Here is a 23,753-nt window from a genome sequence, read left to right on the forward strand (position 1 = left end):
TTTTTAAATGATACTATTAATTTTTTAGAGTTAAACAAGGAATGTAAAAAAATATTTTTTTTTCTTGTAATCTATTTACTCAATATTAAAAATATATATATTTTTACGACAAAACATCGTAAAATATTGTTTAGCAATTTTTTTTTTATTCCATTTTAAATATCTAACTTAAATCATGACGACAATCTTTTATAAAATTGTTGATTACTATTAATAAAAGGTGCGTTGTTTTAATATGGTTTTATCCAAAAAGAAGTCATTAAAAACATTACATATTTGCTCATAAGGTGAATAATACACAAGAATGTATGGCACAGTTCCAGTTTATTTTTTTTAATGTTACATGTGCTAGATAAAAAAATAATACAGTCCGATTAGTGAAACTCTTTTACTATAGGACAGGGAACGCATCGAATGACGTGCGACACGTTTTTAGGAAATAAACATTTTGATGCTTAATAGCACGGATAAATATTACAGTAATAGAAGTGAGTTTACTTTATAGATTGTATATAACAAAAGAATACGCATGCGATCGTACAATATTCGAGCCGCAACCTGTCCCGTCGATGGTCACACGGCGTCCAAACGCTGCGCCCGTTCGACATTAGCTGAAGGTAATACTAGTTATTACTTACAACAAATCGATTACTTTTTGCCCACGTACACATTCTAATTTTGTAAAACATTTTACACATTTATTTATTCATTTTCGTTATTTTAACAAGCAATTTCAACTTTGACATATTATTGAGCCCTCTGGGACCTTCTTATTATCGAGATAAGGTACTTTGAGACGCTACTGTGTACTGAAAGTGCCTTATGGTATAATTTAAAAACGATATAGTTCATCTATTTATACACGGCGACACTTGCACTGTCGTTATAACTGGACAAATCGGCACGGCTTAGGCGACGCAATCACACGCGTAATATTTAATTTTGTAACAAAAAAAATCTACCTTACATTTGATTTAAATATTCTGATATGAATACTTTACAGGAATAGTGTCGGGAGTTGACAATATACAAGAGCGCGAGACGCGCGCCTGAGCCGTGCGTACAATTAGGTAATAAATAAAACGTAGAATTAAATAATTAGAATATTAAGAGTTCGAATCGTGGTAGCGTTAAAACTATATTTACACGAGTTACCTTACAACTAGTTAGAAGCATCAACTATGAAATCTTTATTAACATTGAAGGCACATGATTACGCACCCTATTCTCAATATTGTGCATTCGTTGGTGCACTCGTCTCGCTGGCGACATACCTACACTTTACGCTTCGCTGTGGACCGGACACGACAAGCTAATTTAACTCTTACGTTACACGAAATAAGTACTATTATGGACAAATCGCTCTGCGCGTGGCATCAGCGAAACACTTAGTAGATGACATTGTGAGAGGCGAGCTGTTTCGCTGACACCGAGCGTAAGTCGAAATCGGACTAGTCATCATAGCTGAAAGTTGTTTGGGGAACTCAGTCTGACGGTTATATTCTCAATTTGTACGCGTTCCAACGTATTCCACTGCGACACATTGCGACGGGTTGTGACGGCGCCGTCGTGGGTCGTGAATGTAAATGAAATAGAGTAACATCTAACGTACGCCACAGCGTGACGCAGTAAAACAGCTGAAAGCGATCCGACTGAACTATAAAGGTAAAAATTTAACCACAATCTTCTTATCACGCTAAGTAGACCTATTCACAGCTGCAGAACGGAAATTATATTTACTGTCCACTTATAAATACACATTTCATTAGACTATAGCTTTATTGATAGTAATATTTGTTGAGATCCCATCATGCATTGGAAGGCTTACTTATACAATTTTGGGTCAATATATCGGCCATGGAAGATGCTACCGGCTGGGAGGAAATTGTAATTTTGGCACAGAGTCAATAGAGGCTGCCGTGGAAACTTGCAGTAAGAAGGTGTAAACACCGAGTACTTGTCGACATTTTTTATCTTATCAAAGTCAATAATATTCAAAAGCGCGACAATACGAAATAGATATTTACAATTTTTTGAGTTTGATCTTGGTGAAATGAGTGCAAGAGGAATATCAGAGTAAATGTGATGATATTTATATAAAACTATATTGAGTATCTCTAATATCATTCTGAACTCATTTCACAAAGTTTTATCCGGATTATTTCCGGATGGTGTATTATTAGTAAAAAAGATAATTATTAAAAGAGTTGAAATAAAAAGGTAAAAAAGTAAAAGAAATAGCCCCCATCTTCCACATCCGACGCAAGTTCATAAAGGAAAACATCGATTAATATCCAATTCCCGTACTCAACGAAGACGATCATTTGATTCGAACGTAAACACTTTGTTAACACTTAATTTAAAGATGAAACATACAAACTAAGCAGTCATTCATATAACACTAGGAATATTTAAACGAAAGTTGCGTACGAATTCAAAAAAAATATCGTACGGAATAAGCGTACTGAAGTAGCTTCGAATGACAAAAATATTAAAAATCATAAAGGCTAGACCAGACGCCGAGGAACCGATTGTATATTACAATATCCGTTATTTATTATCTATGACAATTAATGCTATCGCAGTTATTCTTTATAATAAATAATTTACAAAATGTCTAGTAACGCCCTGTCTGTGTCTGTGTGCACACTGGCCGACGGGAACCCACCGTCGCTGTTGTATTCAAAATAATTCAAGATCCCGAAGTCAATGTCGTCTAAATCCAATGTTAAATATATAAATTTTATTTATGTATAAAAATACTGCATAAACATTTACTATAATGTCAACACTCGAATAGTCAAAACATCAATAAATAGTAATAAAAAACATAGCTACGGGGAGTCCCGTAAAAAAATATATATACACGTATAAAGTCAAAGATATTTGTTCATTGACATCAATAGAAACAATGAAATAACCACACCGGAAATTGGCAAGATTCAAAACATGATGTAAATAAATATATAAACAATCCATTACGAACGAAGACTGAAAATCACTGGAATTAGTAACACGCAAATTTTAGTAAACCAACTCAGCATCAATTTCAAACCGCCTTACTACTACTCAACAGACAGGGCGACTACGCGAACGCATGCGAACACCGCACATTATTCACTGAACTCCTTCTCCCGTACAAGTGTTTACTTGTAAGGAATGACAGCTGCGGCACTGTTTATAAATTGTCACATAGCATTATACACCTACGATACAGGAAGTTCGCCCTAAACTTTAATATATTATTCACCAACAAGGACGTTTTTTGAATGAACATAACTGGTTCATGAAGCATTCGGTTCGTGCACGCCAAACCCACTGACACGTCATTACGTTGCTTGGCAATAGAGATGGTTTTCGTTTGCGCGGCTCTCACTCGATGTTTTTGACCCGGGCCATCACTTTCCCCTCGTACATGGGCAGCGTGTCGCCGTCGTTGCTGACCTCCTCTTGTATCACGGTGTTGTCCAAGTCCGCGCACTCCGTTTTGAAGAAATATCTGAAACAATTTAGTTTTTACTTGTTTTCATCGCTTTTTTCATACTATAGGTATTTAAGGGGCACTTTTACTAATTTTTTACAATTCATAAATACAATATAAGATCACACTAACAAGTCATCACAAATCAGCAAATATATATATATGATGTGTGTGTATACATTTGTATAAATGTTATATCATATAATTGTTGCACGTACAATAATTAAGCAAGTGCATTAAAATTTTTAATCGTTCCATGTTAATTTACTTGCTTTTGGTATGCTTTTAAAATTAAATCATTAAAACATAGTTATTAGTCGCTAGTTTTTTATATTAGCAATTGACATTTGAAAAAAAGCTTTTTTAATAAAGAAATGTTAATATGCTGAATTACATAACATTATGCAAGTCCTGCGTTTCAATCTAGGCATGAACTAACCATTAAGTTGATAATCATGCAGATGTTTATGTGAGGTCTTAATTTATTTGTGAGCTTAATAGTTACTTAAAGTACGTCTGCTCTGTGTGATCTATGTTGCAACTCAGAGCCTAATGGGCTCTCTCTTCTCGCATTCTTCTCATTAGGTACACTGGAGTCACTGTAAATGGTCCTATGTAGATATTAAAAAGAATAAATGAACTGAAATTGATTGATTACTAAACTCTTGCTTCGTGGCATATATAAATACAGCACTGGTTGCGGGGAATGTGTGCAACTCAAACAGTAATTATTCAATTGTCAATTGAAATCTACCCGCAGAAAATGTGTGAAATTATTCATACCTGTAGTTTCCTTTCCTGGGCAGATACTCTTTGAAGGTCTTAAGCGTGAGAGGCACGGACGGCACCTTGAAGCGGTAAGGTACGTTCTCGTCCAGGAAGTTCACCACCACCACGGTGTGCTCGCCCACCGCGCCGACCGACTTGCCACCGGCACTGTAATTAACACAAACTGGAATTAAATACTCTCCTTGCTTTGAAGGCATAACGGCATAACATTTTGTAATTGACATGGGATGACCACAATAGTCAAATTGCTATTACACATACTGCAATGCGATTCACAATTCAGAACATACAATAATTTGCAGAAATGTTATGTTCCTTGTTTTGAATCATGGATTGGTTTCATCATGGATTGATTGATGGTCTTATATTCTACCCATAGACGCCAGGCATTGGGCCTCCCCCAAAGATGCCTATGGGGGATACGCCATATTCGCCTCTCTTTGTAGGCGGGATGAAGATCGCACTGTGATATTATAGTACGCAAAAGATGAGTTACAATCCTAAATATTTAAAGCAAAAATTGTGAATTATTTAAGGTTGTATACCGGGAATCGAAACTGCGACCTACAATCGCAAGTGTCATTCCTCTACCGCTAAAATAACATAGGCGCCACGAGACCACCAAGACGGCTCATACCAATGAAACCTAGTTTTTATAACAATAACACTCTACCAGTCAAATTTCACAGTTCCTTGCTGTCCGAAAGAAGAGAGATAGGCCTTCGCCATAGATTAATAGACCGGTTGAAAGTTGCCTGCGTCTGGCGTTTGTATCCAACATGTGTTTGTACGTCCTTGACTGTATGGCAATCAAATTGATCTATATATTTAAGTAAAGTTTTTACACCTACAAACAATCATCCTGTATAAAAAAGTAATAGTGTAGTTAAATAGTGCACTTGTCAATGTCTTGTAGTGCAAATTATATAGTTGTATAATGTAACATTTATGTATGTGGAAGTGTGCGTGTAAGAACGGTGAGGTGTACCGTGGGCGTTGGGGGGCGCGGTCCCGGCGGCGCGGCTCGTCGCGCTCGGCGCTGGAGGCGCGCGAGGACAGGTCGCGGTGGCGGCGCTCTAGTCGCTCCAGCCGCTCCGAGCCCTCCGCGATCCACAGCAGGATGCGGGGCTCCACGCCGCTCGCCGTGCCCTCGCTCACCACCGACACGCCGCTGTCCGTCAGCTCCGTCGCCGTCTTCTTGCAAAACGATCTGCACCAACACACCACAAGTCAAAACAAACAACAAATACAACTACACTAATTACAATACAAAACTACACTTTACACCGACACTTTGTAACTTTTTAATTTAATATTTATTCGCACCTAATGTTTGTATTTAGAAGCCAGTTACAAAAGCTAACGTTGAAAACCAAAACTGACTAAAGGAAGAGCGACTCGCAAAGTATTTCTAAAATATACAGATCAAAATGCAACCTAACATAAAATCATTGTAAAAATTTACATAATACGCAAGAAAATTATCTATAAAATAAACAATTTTTTTTTGTAATTCGTGTATGATGTAATTAATAATATGATAGAATTTAATGTGGAATTTTATTTTAAAGCAATTTTTAATACGTAATTTTTTAATATATTACGAAAGTAAAGAAAATTTTAATAATAAAATTTCTGGATAAACCTTTCGAATTTATTTCTTTAAAAGCAAGAATACGGATAAATTAATTTATTTCTAGGTTTGCAGGGGTATGATTAAACTTACGCACAGTTATTACTTTTTCTCATATTCATGAAACAAAATTAATTTTTAACAGATTTTTGTGAAACTAATGTGTTGAATATCATATCTTCCATCCGAGATCACTTCTAACTTTATTATCGTTATTGGTCTTGTAGCTCTAGAAGTCTTGTAGCTTTATTCTTTGTTGGAATTTAAGTTTTTTTTTATTTCAACGGTCCCCTGCGAATATTTATTTTATTAATGTCATGATTTGAAAAAATTGTCGCGAAATGATTCGTTAAAAATTAGTTTGTTTATTCATATTAGTAAATAAATTATTATCATACTGATACTTTGCCAAAGATACTTTGCCAAAGCAAGTTTTCAGTTAATCCAAATACTGTTACAATACTTTGCCAAAGATACTTTGCCAAAGCAAGTTTTCAGTTAATCCAAATACTGTTATAGATAAATATTATTTAGACTAGGATTTTTAGAATTTATGATAAACTTTTCATAAAAAATGTATACGCTTTTAAATATTTTTAATGGATATAAATCCTTTTTGAATTGTATGAACAATGTTAAGAGATGCCATTATATGACATTTTCTAAAAACTTGGCGGCATTTAGTCAACAGCAGCTGTCATAAATCCTGATCGATCACAACACAAACACATAAAGAGACACACACAAATCTACACACAAGACAATGGGCATGCGCGAAGCGATCAACGAAATCAAAACAAACGCATCGCTCTAAGTTAACTCCTCAACGTCATTAAGCTGGAACAAGTTTAAATCTGTACTGCAAATAAACGACGGCGTTTGCGACACTTTGGCGTTTGGTTCACCTATTGGTTACGTTGAAGAACGGCTTAGAGCAGCGTTAGTACATCGTTGCGGTTATAGGCGGCGCATACGACGCTCTACTAATTGAGTGCGCTGGAAAAAAGAACGGAATGCGAACTTTACACGTACGCTCTACACCCCCCATGCAGGCCCGGCCGCTCTGGACCAGACCTCATGTCACGCGGATGATCAAAGCTTTGACATAATCATCTACTGACTCGTACGTACTTTGTTAGAGCGGTTAACACCCAAGCGGTTATTGTTAAAATATCGTAAAATAACATATTGTTAGTAAATGATTAAAGCGCTAAAAGTGAAAAATATTAATTGGCTTTCGGTGTAATATGTAAATATGTACCATTATTTACATCAAAGTGTATAAGTAATAGGTGTTGAAAATTATTTTCAGATAGCGGGCAACCACTGAAGCTTCAGCGCTGTGAGCGACGGGTCACGTGACCACAGCGCCGCCAATACGGTGACATTGTCAAAGATAGAAAAGAAAAGAGACGCCCCTGTTGCTTGCTTAGATTTTATTTTCATTTATTTTCGTAATAATATTTTTTTATTAAGTTCTAGTGTGATCGATGATTGAATCGCATCTGATTGCCAGGGATATGCTGCTTTAGCCCTACCGGCCCAAATTTAACAATATCAACATCTTGTCAAAGGACAACGTTTGAATGTATGTTTGTTTTGTAACACTTAGTTATAACAATCCCAGGATGTTTTCATACCTGCGTGTGAGTGAGTGTGGGTGATGAAGTCCCTCGGGCGCGTCGTAGTGTCCCGAGTCTGCGGAGAGCGCGGAGGCGGCGCGGCGGGCGGGGTGCGTCGCGTGGCCGACGTGTGTCGCGTGCGCGCCGTGCGCCGCGTGCGCAGCGTGGCGGCCGCGTGTCCGTCGCCCGCCTGGTGGCGACGCCCCCGGCGTGCGCTCCGACCAAACGCGCGAAACGTGCTGATCTGTAACACATTATCACACAAATGTTTACCATTTCAGTCTTGTTGTACAGATAGTAGGTTTTACAAGTCAATACTTTAATTTTTTAAGGTTTTACACCTGTAACCGATCATCCTGCATTTGGAAATAAAACTTACTGATGGTTTTTGTGGTTATTATAGGCTATAATGTTCCTGTTACGATAACGTTGCAATAGACTTTAAGAGATGTTGAATCATTGAAAATATCGTAAGGATAACATGTGAATAATGTTTTTGAATAATGTGTTGTAATCATGTGCAGAGAGTGTACTGACCGAGTATATCCTGGTCGTTATCGTCATCCAGTTGGAGCTTCTCGCGGATGGCTGCCGCCACCAGCTGCGGGGGAAGCGCCTGCGTCGACGCGTCTTCTCCGTCACCCTATACACAGTTTTGTTTAAAAATTCGCTTTATTTATTTATTAATTAACAGTTTATTTTAAGTGCTTTTTTTAAATGTCAGTAATAAGTCGAGCTTCTTTATAATGACATCCCTATACTTTAAGACGTGATTATTTCAAATGCCATGTGAGAAGTCGTACATCTTTTAGTAGTTATGCAACAATTTTTTTTTATATTTCAATCAATTCATAATATCTCGGGTGCTAATTACCTCAGCCAGCCTTCGCTCGAGTCGCTCCTTGGCGTCCAGGTCCCGGCGCACGCGCTCCAGCTTCTCGGTGAGCAACGCCGCGAACTCCTGCGGCGGCAGCGCGCGCAACTGCTCCGTCTGCACGCGCTGCGTCCGCGGAATCATCTGCAAAAACACACAAACATTTTTTTTAATCCTGTAAGATACCCAGACGAGCAATCATCATTATTAATGCTGATAGACGCCCATGCAAGACATAGGCCTTCTAAGGATCGCCAAGATGACCGCGAACTTAACTATATCATCTGTTCGCCTAGTGAGGGTCTATCCACGCCATGACTGCCGCCTTTTGGTCACCATACGAATACTTTCAGCTCCCAAGGCCATCGCAAGCACGCAACATAAGTTTGTGATAAAAAAGCACGAATGTCATTGACGAGGTTTCACACTTGAGGCGATACATTCAATTATACTAGTATTGAAACAATTAGATCTTACAAATTGGTACACTATATGCATACATACCATTGTTTATTTATAGATATAAACAAAAGAAACCTATTTGATATAAAATCTACTGAAATCATTTTAGACAATCTTTGTCATGTAATTAAATAAGAATGGAACATGAATAGAAAATAACATGTAATAAAATATGAATTGATACAAAGATAAATTATCCATTGGTTAATTATGGCTTCAACAGGTTTGAGCTACTTGATGAAGGCGTTTAGATCAGACCTCTCTTTGCAACTAAGGTCACACTTGCTCTAGAAGCTTCTGCTATTACATTATTTATTTCACAGGGATAGGAGGTCCCCGATTTTTTATGTCACTTGAGAGTACGCTGCATGAAGTGGTTGGGTGAATCGGCCCGCGGGATCTCACCGTAGTAATAATTGAATTTAAGACTACAATTAAACAAATTTGCGATTTTAATTAAACATTAATATTTTTTTTGAATAATAATTTGGGGTCTGGTCTATTAAACTGTATAGTGTTCGGTATGGTGCTTGGGGCAGGCCACCCATATACCAGGTTCAGAGAGATCGATCATTGCACAAGACTTCTCTTGCCTAACCAAATTTTATACGACATTTTATGCGAGTTTAGACGACATTTTCAGAAATAGGCTGATATTTGATCTTCTAAATCCTTTAACACATTATATAAATATTTCGATATTGTACCTCTCTCTCTTACCTCCAATATCTAAATTGACTAAGAATTTCTTCCTCGTAATTTCGTTGACTAAGTCAGAATACTTCATCACTTTCGCTGTACGGTAAAAGAGGTGCATTTGTTTACCAGGGAATAATATCAGAGTTGAGGTTTCGTACTACCGTCTACATAAATATTATATTTTCAGGTGAGAGAAGGGAGGAGATAGGAAAGACAGTTTACCATGGCCGTATCCTGCTCCTTGTTGATAACAGCGTGCCGATCGAGGCCATGCAAGCGCGGCCGATGACGTGACTCCCGTGGCTCACGGGCACGCCCCGACATGCCGTCGCTGCAAACGTCAAACACTCATATGCAATACACCTTATCCACTCATTATCAATAGTTTTATACAATACTACTCTACAGTTTTTGTTAGTCTTTGTTTTATAATACGTATGTCATGTAAAGTTAAAACCGAAATAAATTTATATTAATTTTAATACATAGTGACAGGGTGATCTGTATCTTAAAATCAATGGTTTTAGGAATAATACATAAAGTAATGACAATATAACACACATTTTGAAAGCTTTTATACCTATTGCTTTTTTATAAATGCGTAAGGCTAACGTAGGCCAACTATAAGGACAGATAATAAAGAATAATTAAAATGTTGTAATTCGAATTTTAAAAACGCTCTTTTTTATTATATTATCATTACGTAATTCATAACATTTGAAACCATTGATTGCAAATAAACTAAAAATTGATTGAAGTTTTTACACCTAGAACCTACTCCCTGTATAGGTTATACAGTTGAAATAATATTAGGGGGACCGGAAGTCATTTTCGTCGACATATTTTACAGAAAAACCGATTGATTTTTTACCGCTCCGGCATTGAAAATTTGTATTCTAGATGGTAAAAGGTTGTTGATAACAAAAGTGAATATATTATTGATTAGAAATAAAAACTTGCTAAAAATGTAGTCGTGTGAATTTAACTAAAGAAAGTGACATTACTTTCCGGTCCAGCCATTTCTTTTGTAATTTTTTAAATTATCAAATGTTCAATTGTTCAATCATATGTATGTTGAAGAATTTTTTTAAATTATCAAATGTTCAATTGTTCAATCAAATGTATGTTGAAATCTTGTTCTAATGTAATAAACTTTATTAAAAGATGTGTTCTTGTGGAATTTCTTCCTGCTTCTCCTTCACAACTATAACACCTTGCGAAGCAGAGCAGAATTAAAAATAAAATAATATAACGATCAAGAGTTCTGTCAAAAGTTCCAATGAATAAACGAATTTATTTTAATGACTATCTTAATGACATGTTACTCAAAATAAGTTTTATAACTTGGATATGTATAAAGGTGTTATGTGATAATGAATTGAACGCAGAAAGCTGTGCGCACAACGGAGTCTAAATGCAACTTAGTGGGATAAAAAAAAAACAAAAATTAACTATGTAAGCTCATTTCTAATATCACGTAAGGTACTCACCACAGTTCTGCTTCGTAGAAATTATCTAATAGGCGAATATAAATAAAAACTCACCTGTTCACATTTGTTGTATTTATATATATTTCCGTTCAAAAATACTGATTAAATGTTCTCAGTCCGCTAAGCCAGATACCATGACCTCATCGTAGTAAATTAGAAAGCCGTGTACACATTGACCAGTTTAAGGAAACCGACATATTTTTAACGTTTCAACAATGAGTCACTATTTATTTTTTAATTCATATAAACTGAATCGATGGAGCACTTAGACAGTAAACACTATTAAGTGTATATGTATTTTTGTAGATTATAATTTTTAAATGGTGAAACTGTGACCATGATATATGAAGCCGTAGATATAGTGTTATATATAGAATATCCTTCTTTAAACCTTATTTGGACTCGTCATCTTATGAATTGAGTTGGAAGATCATATCGGCCCAGTAATGACATCAGCTGCGGCGCCATTACATCTGAAAACGGAAATGTACGCGCAACTGGAGTCTCGATCGATGTTAATGCCCTAGTGTAGTGAAACCTAAACTGCTGTACCGCGCCGTAAGTATGCGCGCCTCGTGACGGGGGGGGGGGGGAGTAGTATCGGCTGCTCCGCCTCTGCTCTTTGTTGTTCACCACCTCGCTCCGCTTTTCTATGGCGCGGTACACCTAAGTGTCGAAAACCGCAATCTATTTTAATACTATATTACTTTTTAATATTTTATAACATTATTATGTTAACTCATCTCTCTCTCTCTCTCTCCGTTAGAGGAGGGTTCCCCATCAACAGTGAGACCCTTAAAAGGCGTAAGAGTATGGCACTGTTCGTTTCTAATATGCATTAAATAATCATTGACAGCTTGCTAATCAGCCGTTGAATTCGAAAGTATGCCTATTTTAACTGGTCACTGTGACTATGGCTTTCTAATTAGTAACAATTTGAATGCTGGCAGGTATGGCTTTTCTGCCTTTACTTTTTTTATTCACTGCATGCTTAATTCGGACTGGTGACGCGTGAGAACCATATGCAATAACTTACTATTAGCTTGAAGTGCACTGATGATGGTGACTACAGTCACGTTCAGGATGTTGCAGGAGGGGCCTGCAAAAGGCGATGTACTTACACACTGCTGCCGGAGAGAGAGACGGCGTCGCTGTCAGTTCGACCGCTGCTCAGGCTGGCACGCTCCGAGTCCTGCCGCGAGGCGGGACAGTACCCGGCGTATGTCACGTGCGCGCTGTACACCGACCGCTTGCGGTGCCTGCTCTTACCACCGGGACGAGGCGAAGGAGTAATGGATTTGACGGTTTGTGTAGGTACAGTAGAGAAGGACATATGTATAAAGTGTCCATGTTTGGTAAGGATTTTCAAGGGATACATTTTAGGTGGTAAAAACAGTGTAGCGTGGTTACAATTTGCGTCGAGTGCAGCGAACATGCAGGCGCAGGGACACAAACATGGGGGCAAAACAATACACGGAAACATCAGTGAAGCCGCTAGGGGTCAAAATATTAAAACAAAAGAAAATATAAGGCATTACACGCGGGGACGTCGCTCATGCATTGCGGGGTCACGCATTAATTATAAACATGTAAATTAATATCAGGGCAGCAATGAAACGTGATATAGCTAATCAATAATTTAAAAAAAAAGTAGTAAAAGAGACGAAAACATTCATAGATCAAAACAATTCGATCGTGTAATGGTTTCGTCTTCGAAATGATTTCTATGATAAAACTAAATTATAAAAAAGCGAACACCAAAATGTGTATGAACATACTGGAAATTATACTAAAGTATATTTCAATTCAAATCTAACAAAAACAGAACTATGCTCAATGCCTTGTCCGCATTGTATGAAGAAATTTAGAAGAAGTGTTTTTAACATTGTTTTCTTTGCAGATGATAATGAGTTGAAAGAAGAAATTTATGTGAAGCGGTAGTTGAAATAAATATCATATACCCGCCGCATATGTGCACAAGTGCTTTTTAACTCGCAAATAAATAATTAATTAATAAATATTGCGCATCATAATAAAAAATACTACTCACTTTTTAAATAAGAATAAGGTAGGTAGGTTAATAGATTTACAAGTGATTTGATATTTTTTTACAGCATGTTGTAGGTGTTTGTCGTTGAAATTGCAATTTCTGTATTTTCTTAATAAATTAACATTTGCATGTAACGTAATTTTTGTTAGCAAAATAAAACAAAAGTGTGCCCATTCACATATATACGAATGCAATCTCATTTGTCCGCGGGCGTGTGCGCATGTGTATTTTTGTACCTGTCTTATCTTCTGCAAAAAAAATACAGGAGGCCTCCGAAAAAAAGAAAAGAGAGAGAATAAAGTAGCTTCTCGTCTACAACAGGAGCACATCAACAGTTGTAGTTTTTTAATGAAATTTAACAATTTTTGATGTATACATTGTAACATCAGCCTAAATGAGTAAAGTGTGCGACTAAGCCATTGTTGATATGTGTGCGTGCGTAGTTGAGCGTGTGTGTGTGTGTACTCGCGGCATCACGGTTGAGTGCCGGCGGTGAGCTGCGTGGGGTGTGCGTGTGAGTGCGTATGTCGAAAGCGAGCGCAATGTTGATGTGTGTGCGTGTATGTTTGTGTGTAATCACAGCGCGACGTCTGAATGCCGGCGGCGAGCTGCGTAGTGCGTGCGTTAGTGTGCGCGCGTGTGTGCGTGTACGTTTGTGTGTACTCACGGCGCGACGTCTGAGTGCAGGCGGCGTGTCTGCGTTGCGAGCAGAGCGTCGTGCGTGAGCCGCGCCGGTGCTCCCGCGCTCAACTCCTGCCCCTCGTGCAGCGTCGCTAGCCCGCTACTCAATGACTGATCACACACACACAAATATTGTTAATAATCCTTATACAAACAAATATCAAACTAATACATGTTGCACAAAAAAAGAAAAACTCCTAAGATATAGCATTACACATAAATCTTTGAAACAGTAGAAATAAATAGCCTTTGTCATATATATACTAATCTAATATATAAAATTCTCGTGTCACGGTGTTCGAACTTGAACTCCTCCGAAACGGCTTGACCGATTTTTACCAAATTATACAAGCGTATTAATTAGGTCTGAGAATCGGCTACTATCTATTTTTCATACCCCTAAGTGATAAGGGTGGTCCACCCCTAAATTTATTTTTAATTTTTTTAGACATTTTTTTTTAGTTTTAATTTTATTATGATACAGCATACAAAAATACATACAACCCTAATTTCACCCCCCTACGATCAACCCTTATTTTTTATTTGTTAATTAAAAACCTTTCTTTTTTTTTGCAAAGTAACGTTTGCGGGATCAGCTAGTTATTATATAAAACAAGTCGTATCGTAGTTTTTGAATCCGATACCTGAATAACTAAGTCAAAATCCTGATGTAAATTAAACTATTTAACTACTTATTATTAAAACATGAGAAATAGAGGCTTAACCAAACAAAATGAAATGTGTGTGTGTGTGCGAGCGAGAGGGACTCACGGAGAGGTCGCGGTGGTGCGGCTCGGCGTCGGGCGAGGACAGCGGCTGCGTGGCCGCTCCCACGTACGACACGTACGCCTCGGAGCGCAGGAACGCCTGGTACGTCGTCTCCGTGATGGCTAGCGTCACCTCAACGGACAATGGTATCGTCAGTTACATTCATTTAATACATTTCACTGCAATAAACATATATATAGCATATAATTTATATACATGCGTTTGAAACACCTGTCGTTTGTAGTAGTGATATTAACCAGGCAATAGCGAACGACCACGTCGACATTTAGCCTTTCCGGTCGTCCATGTCACAATCCAAGTCGAGATCACCTCGTGGGGGCCCTTGAGCCCAGTCAATCGGCAGCCTTCCAATATGAATAATATTATAGCAGTAGTACAACAGCAGTAGCGTATAGCGGCCTGAGTGAAGGCTCGAGCTTCACTACCTTAAAAGAGGTCTTAGCTTAGGCGGCTTCTACACCCACGGAAATAAAACCATCGATCGCTTATTAACTAGCTGCTATAGTTTTCTTTATTAACAAAATCTATCTAATGGCGGTCTGGAAGAAAACGTTTTTTGGAATAAGACCGCCCATCGCTTTATTTCTCAGGGCCTATAACATGTGATTTCTTTTCATGTTTATGATATAGGCTAGAATTAGTATTCTTTAAATGTTTTTTAAAAATCCTTAGTTTTTAAATATAATTTATTTTAAAGTCTGACACCGTATGTTTTTAAGTAAACTGGTCATAACATTTTTATTTCAATAACCTGGTCAAGTATTAAGTTACGTGAGAAATATCAGCTAATTTTTAGATCGAACTTCCAAAGCAACATTGGGACAGTCTTTTAAAATTTTGTTAAGTATGGAGAGGAGTCTGGTCGGTGAAGGTGAACGAACGTCAAATCATTGCAAGGAGCCCTCCTTAACCCTTAATAGCCTAGAGTTTCAATTTTGATACCAATCTTTTCGCCGAATGTTCACATTACTATTAGTTTTTTATAGGTTGGCTGTACGTATTTTACTGTTGTATAATATTCTTTCCAACGAAATTAAAAAATATATATTTTTCCCTTCATCTAGACCCTCAAGCAAACACTAAAAATCAGCAAATATTAAAAAAAATCACTTTCGTAAATCAGGCTATTAAGGGTTAAACCTGATACCGTCAGACCTGAGCACGATACCGGTCGCCTCTCCCTATAACATAGTCCCGGCACCCACACGGAGAATCCATAAAATCAAAAACTATATCTTTAAGATTATGTCCATGATTTTTGACAAGACGTGAGGAATAAGCAGTTTTTGTTGCATTTCTAATAGACCCAAAATTTTGCTTTCAAGTTTTATTGACTCGTAGTTACTAAAGTAAAAATTAGAAATGTATCAAATCTGGTATCATCTTGTGAAATCGTGTAGAAACCATACGTTATTTTGAGATTGATTCGTAACAATCTGTTCAATGCACAAAAATATTTGAGGTATCCTTAATGTATGAAATTGTAATAAATTCCCGGCAGTGTGAACTCACGGAACCTGGTAAAAGTCCTCACCTCCTGCTCCATGTGATCGAAGATGGTCTTCTCGATGTTGGAGCCATCCTTGAGGCTCTGTTTCACTCGCTGCTTGAGCTCCTCCGGCATCGCTAGCTGCGACTTCCGCAGGAATCTGGTAAAACATCTCGTGCTATTATTTCCAAGCGGCATATTGGTATTAGAATATTGTAAAGGATCTAAATAAATTGGACGTCACTGCCAAGAGTTTTGGAAGTTGCGAGCGTAGAAAGTGGATATAGGGTCTGTAGACTTATTAGGAATTGTTATTTAAGTGGCTAAGAATTCTGCAAAATACTTCACAAAATAATATCTTTAATGAATTTCATTCTGCCTAAAACCATCGTTTTTAAGTTTTATTAAAGAGCATTGCGAGGACCTATCATGCCTCAAGACAATTCAATAGAAATCTGTTTCTTATAGAACGGTTAAAAACAATGACAAATTATTTTATGTAAATATCTAAATCATCATATATTCCTGGACTTTTATGTAATAATCTAGGGGCAAATAACAATCCAAAAAATTTTGAAATGCATAAGATTTAGGGTACAGGGAACATCGTCAAACAGAAATTCGTCTTGACCTTATGGTTTTAAGATTTTTTAGACCTGGTTTACACTGCCCAAGTCGCATTTGCAGCCTAATACCTCTTTTAAGGTAGAGAAACTGACGGTCCCTGGGGGAGGCTCGGCTGAAACTGCTATATACAACAGTTTTACCAGACTGAAGGACACGAAACAATTTAAAAAGTAAGTGAAATGCGAAGTACTAACTTGTATATAGCGGAGACGACCTGGCGTATCTTGGCGGACTCGGCCTCCTGGCGCAGGCCCTGCACGGCGAAGTAGAAGTTGAGCCGGTCCACGTGCAGTCCGCCCGCGCCCGACACGAACTTGCGGAACAGCCGCACGCCCTCCGCGTCCTGCGCACACGACACAGACTTGTCAAACCTCAGTACATTAATCTTTAAACTAAGACGCGACCACCAGACATAGAAAACCTATACTATACAACGCTGTCGTTCCTCGCAGCTGAAAGAAGAAAGATCCGTATCAAATAGCGGCAATCCTCTCCCAACTGTCTGCGTTGAGTTTAAGCGAAAAATAAATATTGTAAAAAAAAAACACTAGCGATACAAATTAGAATTAAAAAAAAAAACCTATACTATACGCATGTAACAATGTAACGCATAGGTTGTATTAAAAAGTTTTTAAAATAAAAATTATTTAAATGTAAGTCGAGCGCATATGTTACCTAACGTAAACTCCTCGATATTAGCTACTGGTTACAATTTTTAAATCTGCAATCGATTCAATTAACCCTATAATAGCTTCTATACGGGTAACGTTAAAAAATAACACAGTAGCGTAAATTTATACGATCGCGAAGGCCGGATGCCAACTGAAATAATAAATTAGTTCGGTGATCATGTAGCAAGCACTCTGGCTCTTGTTGGAACAACAAGACAATGATTTCTATATTTTTTTAAAAAACTATAATATCTTATGCCCCCAGGTATAAAAAGCCAAGGCACCTCGAGGAGCTCGTGCAGGCTTCTGGCCCAGCGCATGTAGGGCGGCGAGGCGGGCGAGCGCGGCGAACTGCCCGACGAGCCCTCCGTCTCCTCGCGCCACGCCGCCGCTCCCATCCTGACGAACATACACATACATGTAGCCTGTCCACTTATAGTAATACCATGACCACAGTAGGACCAAGTCAAGATCGTTTAAAAGCACAATATACAGTCCACTAAAACAGAATCGATGTATGCAACACATTACAACAGATTTATTGTATTGAAATGTATGAGACATCGCAACGTAGCTGATCTAAGACTAAAAATTGTCTTCTACATTTTTTGCCGCTCCGTGAAGACAAAAACTGATACCTTTTAATGCGGTCATGGTACCGTACGTTGCAGTGGGCAGACCCAAAACTTGTATATTTGAGTTGTAGTTTAGTGAGAAAGAGCTATAACTTGGAATTATAATTTGCGTTATAGATTTCTGTCCGAATGCATATTTATTTTAAATTATTACTAGAAAATTAAATTAAAATAAACAATATTTGCAATAAACACTCTCCGATCAAGTATACACTATACTTTACAATTAGTTATGAAACAACAGAATCTCTAATCATAACCTCATGGAACCGTGTTTCATCCCAAACATTCAACCTAACACACAAACACAATAATCTTCATACTAACACAAACATAAAAACACACAATTCTTTGCACAACTTTTCTCAGATTATGTGACAATTCACCTCATCAACTCATCTTTGCAATTTGTATTATTTAAAGTACCTCAAGACATTATAACACAAATTAGTTCCTACAATGGACACAGGGCAATTATTAAATAAAATAATTATTAGTCATATAATAAGGTCCACAGTTAATGTGGTCTCTGCCATAAGTTTATTTGAATTTTGAGTCATAAAAATAAATTCATCATTATTAACACATGCACTCATCACCTTAAGACAGGAATGGTTCATTTAGCAAGCCATTTAATAACATAATAAACCACAACCATCTACAACTAACATTATTTTTAAAATTATTAAAACAATATATTCCCCAAATAATGCATCATAAGTTGATATGTTCTTGAAAACGTCATCATCAGAAGCTTAAAGCTTACTTAGACAGGTGTGGGTGTGTGAACACATGTTTGGATTGAGATTTGTTCTTCTCCTCCCCTGAAGCTGGCGGCAGCGACGACCTGTCTGCAAGCTTGTGCTCCCAACCTGCACAGTACAATTACATAGCATAGCCTAACTTACAAAACAAAATTACAATTACAATATATTTATTTTGTGTATTCATTAACAACTTACATAGGTTCACATAGTGTCCACCTATACATGTGTAAGCTATACGAAGAATGCCACAACAAATGTCAAGCTTTTTGCCATCTCTTTTAAGTTATCATTAATACAGTAATCAAGAGTAATGTATCCCAAGCTCTAATATCACTTAAAAATCCTTCACAATATTATAAGATTTTTTTTTAAATAAATTCTTGTTTAATGAATTTATTAAATTTATTACAAGATATTTTACAGACACTTGTTGTGTATTGTAATACCTCACAATTGCCCTCAAAGGTGTTATTAATTTTATGAACCTCAGAGAAGAGTATAAGAAGCTTTTCTTTATTGCTGGTGCTAACCTTATCACTATTTTCATTAAATTTATTAATATCTTTATGTATATAGTTAAAAGTGTGGCCATGTATGTCATATAGTTTAGACTACTTTAACATTGTAGATCACAGAGCCACAATAGCATAAGTATTTTATACCATAGTTTTAGACATAATCCTAAAAAAAAACAATAAAAATCAGGTACATATTAATAAAATTAAAAAAAAATATGCAAAAATTCTTTTCTGGCAACCTTTATTTCACCCTAAGCCGTCCCTATTTTATTGTGTACATTATGTAATTACATGTTTATTGAAATACATTGAATAAGTAAATAAAATTGATAAATACTTGTATAAATCAGTCTAAGGTTATCACACCATTATTAAAATCAGACTTTTTATAACAATTGAAAGTTTGATAAACTAAAGATTGATTAGGCATAAATGGGTCCACAACACCACATAAAACATAAAACATGATTTGTTAGATATAGAAGTGGCAAAGATGTGATTGCATGGTTCTTTTCCCAACAAAAAACTTCAAAGCTTTGCACCTATTTCCAATCACCTCTATAAAGTGATTAGATTACTTTGAAATATGTTATATTAATATTTTTTATATTGAAATGCCACATATTATGGCAGTACAAAGGCTGCAGGAACAGATAATAAATGATAAAAATAATTAATTTTAATGCATAGTAATTCTAATTTTGAGTATGTTTTTCTTTCTACTATGATAATATTAGTATGTAATTATTATTTCTGAAACCATTATTTTCAGATAGTCTATTCTGTCTATTAATTGACATCAAAAGAGCATAATCAATCTTTTCACAAATCTCTTCAAAGGGATGGAAATTTTGTACCAGTCAATTAAAAATTGTATTTTTTGTTAGTCTTTATTTTACCTTGCGGGTGGCCGCCTATAGGAGTGTGGCTCATGGCGCACAGGCCCTGCTCCCACCCGCGCGCTGCATGGCGAGACACCAACTGTAGTAAAAAAAAAGAACTAAAACATCACCTGATCCATTGACTAGACTTCATTAACTGCTAAAAGTAAACCTCAAAATCACTATAAATCACATACATGCCACTGCACTGTATGAAAATCACAAAAAATATTTCATTAAAACAAATCATATTAAATTAATGTAGGCAAACCCTTTTACTTTCATACCATTCTTATAATATCCATTTTAGATAGTTTTTCTTTACATATTATCGAACAGTACTTGCACATTTTGAAAAAAATCAACACCGAATGTATGGGACAAGCGTACCAAGTATTAGAAAAAATCAATAAAGCAAACAAAAAGAGCAAAATACTATCCGTTCATTTTGCACAAGTTGGAAAGAGATAGCATAGAAAAATGAGGCAGCGGTCCAAAGTCAAGAGTCTCCGTCATCGATCGGCATCCAAAACCAAACATCACATTTGAAATCATAATGGAGAATATTGTATAAACCCTATAACAAAACCATTTTAGCAAAAAATCCACTTACACATGGATCATATTACATAAAGTTAAAGCCTAAAATTTAGAAAATAATCGGACAAAATTTTTATTTTCTTTCACTGCGATATCCAAATAACATTACATAAAAAAAGGACAGCCCCTATTAAGAGCATGTCAAAACACATCAAATCATAACTTTACAGTTCAATAAACCATTTATGAAAAAGGGCAAAGTTTTTTTTTATAAAAGACCTTACCATATTCATTGTACTCGAACAAACAAAACTGCAGAAGAATTTTATGAATAAAAAAATCTGTGGTATAATATCACGGGTTATTAATATTTTACTGAATGAAGAAGTTAAATTGAGAAAGCACGACTGCGCAATGCAATGCCAGTGATTCGAGTGAAGGATCCGAGGCTGGAAGTTGAATGTGTAATACAAAGGATTCCGATCGAATGTTGCTCGAGCCCTCGCACATTGTGTGGTGGTTGTGCTTATGATAGGGTTTATTATTACTGCAAAATCAATATTCCACACAAATCTAATGGCTTTAGAGTGGTGTATAACTATATCATGCAAATATTAAGTTTTGTGAGTAATATCTTACATAAAAAGGATATACCCTATAAAGACATTATTAATTTTTTGTGTATTATTATTGTTAAATATAATTTTTCTGGCTATACAAATTATACATATACACAGTTACTTATATTTAATAGGTAATTTTGAAAGTTTTCTGTTTTGTTTCCAATGTAAAATACTTAACATTAAATACTATTACTTAATATGGTCTGCACAGAGTAGGTGGGATGACTAAAAATATTTGTGGGCTATGAAAGTAATGACGGGAAACAAGTTGTAAACAAAGACCGATAGTCGTAAAAAGTTCCCGCTAAATAACGGACAGAAGTAACAAAACCTGAGCGAATGCTGTGTAAATCGAAGCCTCCCAAATGTTCACGAGAGCCTTGCATGCTGAGTATATCTCACAGTTATAAACACAGATTTTTTTACTCGGAAACCCGGAAGAATCGTATTTAGAGCCCATTAATGAGTGAAACAGTGCACAAAAATTGGGAGACTTACTCACTGCAGCAGAACGACGCTCTCTTTCGCAAATGAGGCGAGGACATAAAAACGAAAAGTTTCTTGGAAATAAATAATAGATTAGCTTGGCTCGGTTTGGTTTTGTATACAACAGCGACACGAGTTTGACACTTGTCATTCTTGATGGATTAAGACATGACAGTAGAATTAGTACCGAAACTAGCGCCACCTAGTCCTCCGGCGAGTAACGACAAGTTGATAGCTGCCAAGATAATTTGCATAATGTTAGAATGTGTCACTAGATGTCAGTAGGCGAAATTCCATTCTATGTTTTTCTTGGCGGGAAATAAATCAAAGAAAATTCGACATCATATTATTATGAAAACTTATAAAATTAGTTAATTTAAAAAAGTATTCTTATAATAAATACCTGTGTGGCAGCTTACTGCCGCTGCATTTTCGTTTGTCGATTTACTTTTTCTATTGAAAACGTATCTGAAACAATACAAAAGAAATTACATGAAATTTAAAATAAGTTGATTGCATGTTCTTAAATTAAATTTAACGTATTTTTAACTAAATTAAACTATGTTTATTAGAAAATTCGATTGAAAATACGCATTTTTTTCACTTTGAAGATCACTCACAAAACAACAATTAAAATCAGGAGTCACACACGTTTGGAGATATTTCGTACCAGTTAACCTACTATGATACTATGGCTATGTAGGGGTGATTGAATGAAATACGTACATATGAATTATTATTTACGTGGGAATTATATTACATATAGGACTTTTACATTAAACGAACGTTAATATGCAATAAATGAGACGCTCAGTGGTAGAGAAGCAAATTAGATTGATTCCCTTCCGATTGACAAATGAATGGAATTTATATCAAAGGGCCCGGAGGACTGCGGCATCGGTGTTTGGGTTTTGGCGAAGATCACAGACGGAGGTACGCAATAATGTTAAGCAGATGAAAACAATTAGAACTGATATATGTATTATTGCAAATACGATAACAAAACTGTAATGAAATATCTTTTAAATGATGTAGTATTTAGTAAACAGATTTCTTTAATGATCGACTAGATACTTATTATTTATTGCTATACGTTATATGCGAGTTTTAAATTACAGTTCGTAGCCAGTACATACAAGAAAAACACTTCGTTCTTTGAGAAGCTTTCATGTTAAAAGTCCTTCTCACAGTACTGACTTTATCCACTTCTTCGCAAGGAAATCTATTTTCTCAGGACAGTGTTCTACCCGATGTCAGGACAATCAATTGTTGCGCATTGGAAGCGAGGGTTCGAAAGCAGTTGACAGTTGACAGGCTGGCAGAATCATGACAATAGTGCAATTTATTATACTTGTACATGATAATCTATAGGCCACCCACTAAGTGCACTGACATCATAGTCGTGATAACTCACTTGACGGTAGACTTATGCTTGCGGTGGTTGGCATGATGATGATAGATTATATATATTACAGATTATATATAGATGATAATATATTACATTGAAGTTAATTGTTTATTTATTTTGGTCGTAAAGTTTAATGTGAGATATTTTCGTGAATATATTACTATTTTTTTACAAAACTAAATTATGCGGTGACATATATAAAAACTAATTTACAGTGTGTTTGTAATGGACTCTTTGTTTTCTTAATTAATGAAACAATATGAACAAGAAATAAAAATAAAAATTAGTAAAAAGTAGCCCTTTAATTAAGTTTTAGCTAGCTCTTAACCCTGCGTTGCATGATTTTTTTGTAAAATAAATCAGGCTGGCGTAATTGATGCTCTATGTAAGGGAAAAATGATCTAAAAAATCCTAGTGTAAATAAATAATATGAAAATAGTACAGAACAATATAATGGAAATTTCCATCATCATGCAAAGAAGGGTTAAGATATACGGCAATGAATATAAAAGTATGAAGCGTGTACTCATAAACAGAC

General features: G+C 36.2%; 1 protein-coding gene across 1 annotated transcript; it reads right to left on the reverse strand.

Moving 5' to 3' along the window:
* Positions 1-2,208: 2,208 nt before the first annotated feature.
* Positions 2,209-22,277, reverse strand: Axn (protein axin). Its single transcript, XM_068775726.1, has 16 exons — positions 22,211-22,277; positions 20,177-20,258; positions 18,759-18,864; positions 17,642-17,756; positions 16,881-17,029; positions 16,105-16,219; positions 14,553-14,681; positions 13,768-13,892; positions 12,172-12,309; positions 9,783-9,891; positions 8,400-8,543; positions 8,063-8,168; positions 7,544-7,769; positions 5,259-5,480; positions 4,265-4,417; positions 2,209-3,499 (listed from the first exon to the last, which is right to left on the reverse strand). Exons 2-16 carry the CDS (start codon positions 20,208-20,210, stop codon positions 3,373-3,375), a joined length of 1,998 nt encoding a protein of 665 aa, XP_068631827.1. The 5' UTR covers positions 20,211-20,258; positions 22,211-22,277; the 3' UTR covers positions 2,209-3,372.
* Positions 22,278-23,753: the final 1,476 nt, after the last annotated feature.

This window comes from Battus philenor, unplaced genomic scaffold (assembly GCF_028537555.1).
Source record: "Battus philenor isolate CCGP_79_NKW_IND1 unplaced genomic scaffold, ilBatPhil1.0.hap1 SCAF_9, whole genome shotgun sequence".
In the NCBI taxonomy this organism is placed as follows: Eukaryota; Metazoa; Arthropoda; class Insecta; order Lepidoptera; family Papilionidae; genus Battus; species Battus philenor.